The sequence below is a fragment of the Solanum stenotomum genome, chromosome 6, assembly GCF_019186545.1.
Source record: "Solanum stenotomum isolate F172 chromosome 6, ASM1918654v1, whole genome shotgun sequence".
Classification (NCBI taxonomy): domain Eukaryota; kingdom Viridiplantae; phylum Streptophyta; class Magnoliopsida; order Solanales; family Solanaceae; genus Solanum; species Solanum stenotomum.
This window is the reverse complement of record NC_064287.1, coordinates 35,047,735-35,057,599: the sequence shown is the minus strand read 5'-3', so window position 1 is coordinate 35,057,599 and position 9,865 is coordinate 35,047,735. Positions and strand designations below refer to the sequence as shown.

Below are 9,865 nucleotides of genomic sequence, written 5' to 3'. Positions count from 1 at the left end.
CGAATTAGAGTCTCCGGAGAAAAAGGCTAAAGCTGCAAAAGTGATTATCGATAAGACCGTTAACGCTAGAAGATGTAAGGTTTCTACAAGGAAATCCTTTATAGTACAGTTGGAAGCTAATAAAGCAGATACTATCTGAACCATGCTTTGGTGAATGACTTAACTCAAGTCTAAGATATGTGCTCTTATTTCATGTACTTCTCTAGCAGGTCATTCTTTGTTTCATCAAATGATTCACCATTTTTCTTTTAGTTAAAATAATTCACTCTTCATTGTTTACAAAGTAATTCAAATTTCCAACTACACTTAAGAAAGATTTTTAAGCTCTATGCAAGTTAATACAAGAGAAGATCCCATTTTGATAATGAATAAAAGGATCTAATTGCAGGAAGTGGAACTAAACACAGGTAAAACGAAGGTTAGAGAGGACATCTAGCGGTTAAAGTGCTACAGACGTATATATAGTCTAACCATTTTGCACACAAATAAATATACTAGATTCGAAAGGTAGTTTCCTTTATTTCTTTTAATTAAATACACATTGAATCTAAGAACAGACCAACTTCTTTCAAACTTATACACTTCATTTAGACACACTAGAACTTAGTTTAATCAATAAAAAGTACTTGTCATGTCATTCTCATTTGTATATCAACTATTACATTTCACAATAACTAACATACTAAAGGCAGAAGGAGGAGAAAAAATAAATCTAGCTGCAAAACTAATACCACTTGAATTATCCATGTAAGCGGCAAAAAGTAACGAAAAGGAAAGTAAGCAGTAAATAAAAGCTAAACATACATTAAAACCATTAAGGCTAAACTCACGAAAACCCTTTCCGCAGCTTCAGTATGGCATTGAACATTTTTCGCCTGGAACCAACAGCATTAATCCCCATATCCTTGAGATCCTCCAGAGTCAACATGGGTAAAACCTCATCATCAACCTCGTGTATCTCGAAAACAGGAGCATATCTCCCCAGACCCAAATCAACCAACCAGTCCCTTACTCCAATGCTCTTATCCCCAGAATTCATTTCGTTATGAACTCCTCCGTTGTTGAGGTCATCGTGTTGGTCTCTGCTCTCCGACACTCTAGTCCTAATTCCTCTCCGATCCCAATACTGAAGCCCCATATGTTCCATTGAGTTAATTGGACTGTGCTCTTTCACTGGGCTTTCTGAACCCTCGAGCTCGAATTCCCGAAACTCTTCGTTATCATTGTTATCTTCTCTGAAAAAGTTCTCTTCGTGAATTCCTCCGCCATTAGGCGTCTCGAACTTAGCTGACGAGGAATGCCAATTTGTCCTCACTCTCTTCGTGGGTTTCCTCGATTTAGACTTGCGATTTCCCAAATCAAGGTTATAATTGTTCTCCTCGATGTTGTTTTCGTCATAACTATCCCCGCCACCGTTAACGAGATTAGTTAGAGGACGGGTCTTTGATGTTTTAGCTGCCAGAGTGGGGTCCTTGTGGAAACGCCAGGTTTTAGGGCCTCGCCGGAAGTGAGTGTCGGAAGGTGAGTCGCCGATCTCCCCTAATCGAACACTTGGTCGGCGCTGTCGTTTCGGAGCCAAACTGGGGCCTAAATTATTGTTATTAACGTTGTTGGTTGGATGGTTATCGGATGGGGGAGGTGGTGGAGCTATAGATGTCGGATTGGAGGTGGTGGCTGTAACGGCAGCAGAAGGGAGGGGAGCGGCGGTGATGGCGGCATCGGGCGGCTGTAGCTCGGCCATGGAAGCAAGTAGAGAGTAAAGAGGAGTGTGAGGGAGCGTGAGATAAGGCAAGTGATAAGGACGCGGTTGCAGTTTCTGTGTTCAAGTTGCAGCAGTCCGATAAAGATGTTGATTATTTTTCTCTCCAAAAAAAGGTCTACCCGCGGCCTATATTAAGATGCGGAAATGTTTGGAGGTGTACCATGGACCTACTTTAGGGCGAGCATGAACGGATATGATAAAGTCAAGACTTTGATAAGGATAATAGGAGAGAGTCGGAGGACTTCCCAATTATGATAGAGTTACATTATGACGTATGCTATTTGAGGATGACATAGTTTTGATTGACGAGACTTTGTGGTGAAGTCAACACTAAGCTGGATGTTTGTAGCTCTTAAGCACGAGTTATTGCCTCGTTTTGATGCCAATTAAAGTATGCTAAAGTATGTGTTTTACGAGCTTCATCTACGATCCGTAAAAGAATTTACGAACCATAGATGGTTATCATAAACCAACTTCAGAAAACTGGAGAATTTGGTCTGAGATTTTCGAGCCTAGTTAGGGGCCGTAAATCTTTTTACCATTTGTAGACTTGGTCATAGACCAAACTTCAGAAAGTTGGATTTGGGGCTTGATCAGGATGAATGGGTTTCAAGGGTTGTAAAAGGTTTCACGGGTCGTAGAAAGGCCTCATAAACCAAAGTCTTGAAACCTAATAAACTCAGATTTTCCCTAACTTTTACGAACGACTAGTATGGGTCGTAGGACCTTTTTTGAGTTGTAGATCGGTTTGCACAAAGAGACTTCATAAACCAGAAAATGTTCTCTGTTTTCTACGGATCCTTTCACGGTCCGTAGATTGTTCTATGATCTGTAGATGACTTCCGACAGCTTTTAATGATGGCCATTTGGTCTTTTTCTATTCTTTTAATCCATATGCTACATTGTTTTGGACTATTCTAAGTGAAATTATGGGGTTCCTTGAGACCCTAACCTCCCATTCTCTCTGAACTCTCCCTAAATCAATGTCTTCTCTCTCAAGGCAAGAACTAGGTTCCAAGCTTCAAGTCTTCATTCTAAGAATCAAGTCAAGGTTTCTACTCTGGGTATGTGAGATTTCATCAATGGATATCCCTTTACCCATTCAGTCCCAAGAAAACCATAATTTCTCAAGTTTATAATTTCTACGAACTTAGGATTTCTAGGATCTTCATGGGTTCTTGATGAATTTTAGATCTTCTTCATGATTGGTCGTCAGTTGCATGATTTTAATTATAATTTCATGTTTTCAATGGTATTATTCATGCATCCATAGCATACAAGTGCTTTCAGATTTAGAATTATGTTATTTTATATGCATATCTCATATTATCAGACCATCACAATTTCAAATAAAGTATCTTTTTAAATTATTTTCCAGTTATCATGATTCATTAGCTACTCAATATTTATCGGTTATCAGTATGATTCAGTATGTTTAGATTATTGTTATTTACAGTTTATATGCATATTTCAATGAGAGTTATACTTAGCACCGCGTGGCTTTAGGGATGAAGGATATTGGTCGGCATCCATGAACCTTTAGTAGCTTCCTAAATCCAAGAATTGTGTGCCTCTGTAGGATTGTTCATTACAGACATTAGCTTAGTGGACCCACATTAGCTTAGATCAGGTCCCTTACCTTGGCAAGTATTGGACACTCTCTTTTTGGTGTGGGTTAGTACAGTGAACTCTATGTAGTAGCTCACATGGTTTATGTCAGTTTTAGTATCTCCCACATTCAGACTTTCAGTTATTGCATGCCCTTGGCAAGTATTGTATACCCTCTTTGGAATAAACAAGACGCATGAAGAAGAAGTAATACAATATTAGTAGCCATTGGTGTTGTTGGCAATAATAAATGAAATTATTATTATAGCGTATATTCTATACATAGAGGTATCAATCTTAGGGTGTGAATTTGAGTAATCTTTGTGGGTTCTTTTTGTATGACAACCCTAATTTGGTCTAGCAGAGCCATAGGAATATCTACTGTCATGATCCAAAGTACACTCTAGACGTGACATGTCGTATAAGACCCCGAGAGGCCCTACACAAGTCACTTGACATACATACAACACAATATAATAGAGAAAAGTAGAAAATTGCATATTATCAAAGAGTTTGACATAAAAGCAGAAGTATACTCGTAGTCTTGACAAGTCAATCTAATACATCAAAGAGTGGTGGGGATGTAACACGTATAACGCCTAAAAACTAAAACATAAGAAAGCAAAGTAAAGGTGGCATGGTCCTCGAGAAATGACAACTCACAAAATTTTCACGATCAAGCACTGAATCACTAGCCACGAGCGGGAGGAAAAGAAGCGTTGGAACCTACATTATGAGACAATGTAGGCACAAGTATGCATTAGTACTTCATGTACTAAGTATGAGGGATATGCATAAGAACGTAAAGAATAATCATAAGGGAATATAAAGGAAAACATGATATGCATGACCAAGCTAAAACATAGTAAAACCTTTAAAGAAGAAATGTAAATCATGTGATCATTGCATCTTAAAACATAATTAAAGCTTCATAAAATTTTTGAAGGTAACTTAGTTCATTTTGTGGGATAATTACCATTAACCGACATAGACCACTTGATCTATAACGTAGAATCTAGTGTCTTTCTCCCACATCGAAAAGAGATGTCTTTACTTGCCAAGGTAGGGACCTTAAACTTCTAGCTTAGGTGGATCCACTAGCTATGTCTTTCTAAGACAAGTTTTACGGGGGCACATAGTTAGGGGTAAGGAGATTGCTTCTAGAAACCCGATATTTACTAACGGGAGATCCTCCATCTCAATATCCTCTCGGTGCTACGTAAAAATTCCAATGAAATAGTCATATTAATAAACATATCATCATACATGGAAAATCACAATTAAGTCACTAATTCAAGCTTAATCTTCATATAGTAGCTCCTTAAATAATAAATCATGCATGTGTGAGAAAACTTTTCACCAATAATGATTTCTTAATATGTGAGAAAATCTTTCACAATTTTCATTGATGATTGTCTTAAAAACAACCTCAGTTCACAGTTCATAAAACATTCTTTTTCATAAATTATGCATATATAGCATTTATAAATCATTATTCATAATCATAGTTTTCTTCAAAAACTCATATCTTCATCAATCCAAAGTGAAAATCATGAATAATGCAAGGGTCCATATGAAATCAATTGGAAAACATGTAATTGAATCAAATTATTCATACGAAGACTAAAATCAAACTATTGAATCATAGAAATTGATACCCATGGAGAATTGGATGAAATCCTAGCCAATTTTGATGAAATTGAATTGGAAACTTGGAGATCTTTTGGGACCCAATAAATTAATGGAATCCATTGGTGAATCCCATATAACTTGATGATCAAAGTCCAAAAACAACGGAGGGGGAAGGAGACTTTAATCTTCAACCCTAGATTCCTTCCTTGGACTTAAGAGAGCACTGAGTGAGATTTGGAAATTTGAGAGAATGAGAGGGTTTTGGGTAGATTTAGGGATTAAAAGGTAGTTATATGACTTAACTTAAGATCGAAATAGAATAGTATAGGTATTAAATGCATAGGAAAATATCCAAATTGTAATACCTAAGAAACTGGGAAAGAAAAGGACTTCATGTTTTGGCTAATGGTTGTGTCCTACTAAACCAGTATGCAGTTCGTAGATGACACTTGTAGGAATGACCTTGAGTTCTTGGAAATTTTATGTTTCTGATGTTTTACCTATGAGTGAACAGGACGAGGCGTAGGATGTTTGATTGTCACGACCCAGGGGTACACCTTAGATGTAACATGGCGTATAGGACCTCGAGAGACCCCATACAAGCCACTTAGCATCCATAATATAAGAAATAGAACATACTAAATAAAGACAACATTTCAAGTCCATTATTTTTCATAAAAGTAAAGCGGAAGTCTAAAACACATTGTCTCATCATTGCCATCTAATACAATAGAATGAAATTGGGCCTAGCCCATACATCATGTTCAAAACTGAAAATATGAAAGAAACTGAAATCAATGAGAATCCATCCTCGAAGCATGAGGACTCACCAAATCTCAGAAATCAACCTCTAACCACTAAACTGAAAAACCTGAATATCGGAACCTACATTTGGGAAAATATAGGCAAGAGTATGCGTTAGTACAAAAATGCACTAAGTATGATAGACATGCATAATAATATTTAAAACATGCTAAATAGGGAGATTTTCAAGAGTAAGAAATGATCAAGCTAAAACATGCATCTTGAGAGTTCAGAAATCATAAGTCATAAAACTATTATCAATGCAAGTAAACATCATGTGAAAACATATTTACGATACTTCCTTGAAGCAACCTTGGTTCATTATTAATATGGAAATTGAGCCTTAACCGACATACAGACCATGTGAGTTATAACATGATCCCCCAATGTCTCCCACACCGAAAAAGGTTATCTTACTTGCCAAGGTAGAACCATGGGTTTAGCTAAAGTGGATCCACTAGCTAATGTCTCTTGAGACAATCATCGTCTATCTTAAAACGACCATCCTATGGTGGCACATAGGTAAGGGATAAGGAGATTGCTACTAGAAAACCCAACCTCAACACGGAAGAGCTTCCATCTCAATATCCCCTTGGTGCTAAGCATAAATCCCACGGAGTAGTTATTAAGTCTTGACTTATATCATGATCCATGGAAAGGTACCCTAGGATAACCAATCCAAGTTAAGTTTCATTAGGATAGCTCCTTAGACTATGCGTGAGAAAACCTTTCACCGTCCATGATCTTTTCATAATAGCTTTTAAGGCCCACATTCACTCACTTCATGATAGAGATGCCCTACTACTAGTGGAAATAGTTTTAAAATCGTGGCCTATAATCATTGATGGCATATCTAGATATCATACTAATTAAGACCTAATTTAGGAAAATAGCTCGAAACGCATTGAAGGCAAATCTAGATGTCATTCATGTCATGTGGTCAAACTTCATAGAACATATAGACACTCTCATCTATAAGCTTTCTTGAGTCATAAACATACTTTCATGATCATGCATTCTTTTCAATAATTCATATGCTTCATCATCTTTTCAAAGTCAAAGCATCTTCAAATTCATTTACATCTATTTCATAAAGAGAAGACATGCATATTTTCATAAATTCATCTTTAATAATTCAAAACCCACATCACATCATCATAATTGGAAAACTTGAGGATTACATGGGTTCACGGGGGAATCATCATAAAACCATAGTATTTCATCAATTCATGCATAAGAAATCATAATTCAATCATTTAAATCAATATTTAAGAGAACCCATGGTAATTGAAGAAAACCCTAACTCGATTGGGGAATTCTAACTTTGAAAATAGGAGAATTTGAGAACTCCATGAATGGAAGGAATCCATGGACGAAAACTATCATATCTTACTATCAAAGCCCAAAGCAATTGACGAATGGAAGGCTTGATCTTGAACCCTAGCCTGAATATTCTTCTTCTTCTTCTTCAAGTATCTAGAGAGAATTATTTGGGAGGAAGAAATCCAATTTCTTTTGGTGAATTTAATAGAATGACTTGAATGAATAGAATTTGGGGTCAAAATCACTTATATAGGGGTCCTAGGCTTGGGTAAACGACGTAGTATCAAATTAAAATAATCTGAAAAGAATTTTAAGACCCTAACTTAAAAACTGAAGACTCACATGCTGGAGCTCGCCAAAGGCCACTTGGCGACTCGCCAAGTGAGCCTTTAGCTCACCAAAATTTACAGTGAGACGACTTGGGGGCTAAGTCAACTTAGGCGATGGGGGATTCGACTTCGGTGACTCGCCGAATAGAACAACGAGCCCGACTTGGCTCGCCTAAAGTTACAGAATGTAGGACATCAGGGATCAAGCCAAAAGGCAAGGAGGTTCCACTTGGCGGATCTCCAAGTCGACTCGACGGATCGCCTAGTCGACTAAGAAGTGAATATTTTCCCTTCTCTGAATTCGATGTGTTACATTGATGGATCGTAGAACTAATCAGTAGGGTTGATTCAGAGAAATTGATTGAGATCTTTGTTTATGGTGAGGGTTTGATGGGTCGTGGTTGGTTCTATGGGTCCTAGGGAGGTCTCGTAGAACTAATCTTTTTGATAGGTCATGGTTGGTTCTACGGGTCATAGGGTGGTCTTGTAGAACAGATCTTGACTTAGTAAAATTTTGGACTTAAACTTGTTGCAACATCTCGCAAATTGAAATAACTAGGAAGAAGCTAATAATTGGAAATAGTTATTTTTGGAAAGAATGAAAATCTGGAAATTTTGTTAAGCTAGAATAAGTTGAATTTTGGTCAACTTCAAATGAATATAACTTCTAGCTCAGGATGTGTTAGGTGTACTTCCAGATATGGTAGGAAAGCTCTTGGAATGATCTTTTCGATTCCGAGTTCGTATGAGTGAGTTATACCCTTTGGAAGTTGGGCTGTTGGAATTAGGAAAGTCCAATCCGAATTTTTAAAAGGTAGTTTGGTCTTTTCCTTGCCCAATTATTTTATTTCATTTTTGGTAATTAAGTTAGGGTCTAATTAGAATTAGATCAGTTAATGCTTTTACCAAAATACGCTAACACTTGGAGAAAAGAGAAAAGAAGAGGAGAAAGGAGAAGAGAAGCAAGATCGACAAGATCGTCAAGTTTAGCTTGTGGATTTCGTCGGAGGTAATCCCTACAAGGTATTTGAGATCACATAGCGTTGGGTTAGTTCACCCACGCGCCCAACTTGATTCAATTTCAGCAAAGTATATTGATTTGGAAGTAAATCCCTTAAATTATTGATGAAGTTCGTTTGAATCCTTGTGGGTTGTGTTATTGGAGTTTTCTTAAGATTAATTAACATTTTTAGTTGTATTTTCGAATGGAATCTGATGTTATTTGAGGGTATTGATGAGTCTAAGTGTTTTGGGAAAGAACCCATGGAATTTAGAGGATTTAGAACTAGAAAAAACGAAGAAGAAAATTTCGTCGGACAAATCTGGGCAGTGCCTCCGCATCGCGGACCTGCTCCCCAGATTCGAGAAAATCATTTTGCGTCATGGAGCGGTCACGGACCGTTCTGCCTCAAAAGTTATTTTCAAACCAAAAATTTAAATACATCTCCGCGTCACGGACCTACCCTCAGACAGTGAATTGTTGATTTTTTCTCATGTTTAGCTATCTAAAATCATTTCTAAACATCATGAGATCTTTCCTATTACAAATCACAATCCTTGCATCCATAATTCAATTCAAGGAAAGTAAAGAGTCAAGTTAGAAGTTAAGAAGCAAGTCAGGAGAAGTTCTTTAAAGTTTTCAAAACTTTGTTCGAAGACTTAAGTTCTAAGTTAAGCAAAGAGTAAAGATTTGAAGTTCATTTCTTCAAAGAAGTATATGGGGACTATGTATTCCCAAAGAGTTTAAAATGTTTTCACATTTGAGCAAGAAAGGGAACATCGATTCCAAAAGAGCTTTTCAACTAAGTTTTGAGTAATTATCTCAAATCAAAGAAAGAAGTTTGTTTTAAAAACGTATGAGCTAAGTATATTTTGGGAGTAGTATTGAGCATCGATATGGGGATGCCAGTTCATAGTAACTCAAGTCTCCATAAACCATGTAGCCATCATGGGTAGTAAAGGATCATACTTTTTAGATGATTCCTTAAGATGCTTTTATCATAAGCGAGTGGATCCACTAAGTTAAGTAGTTCTATATGATGGCAAAGTATAAGACAGTTCTGGCAGAGTAGGCAAGACGTTGTATCACCACTTAGGCTCATAATGGTGGTTGTCGGTTAGAGAATCTCCCACAGAAACTATATTACATTATTATATGAGTAAAGTTGAGTTTGTTATTGCATTTACTTTTACGAACTGAGTTGTTTCTACTGTTTTTACATGCCTTCTATATATTGCATATGCTTTATTGCTTTATATTAAGTTAAGTTATTTAGGAGTTGAGTAAAGCCAAGGTAAGTGTTCCTTTCTGATTCTTTCAAGCATAAGTTATATTTAGCATTCCAACTCGCATACTCGTACATTCAATGTACTGATGCCAATTGGTCTGCATCTTATTATGATGCAG

The 9,865-nt window shown here is 36.9% G+C and overlaps 1 protein-coding gene across 1 annotated transcript; it reads right to left on the bottom strand.

The window, feature by feature from the left end:
* Positions 1-586: 586 nt before the first annotated feature.
* On the bottom strand, positions 587-1,864 carry LOC125868283 (uncharacterized). The gene has a single exon (XM_049548917.1). It carries the CDS (start codon positions 1,739-1,741, stop codon positions 827-829), a length of 915 nt encoding a protein of 304 aa, XP_049404874.1. The 5' UTR covers positions 1,742-1,864; the 3' UTR covers positions 587-826.
* Positions 1,865-9,865: the final 8,001 nt, after the last annotated feature.

Bases quoted from the DNA above. Each gene is read 5' to 3' on its own strand.
- LOC125868283 (XM_049548917.1), bottom strand. From the start codon at position 1,741: ATGGCCGAGCTACAGCCGCCCGATGCCGCCATCACCGCCGCTCCCCTC.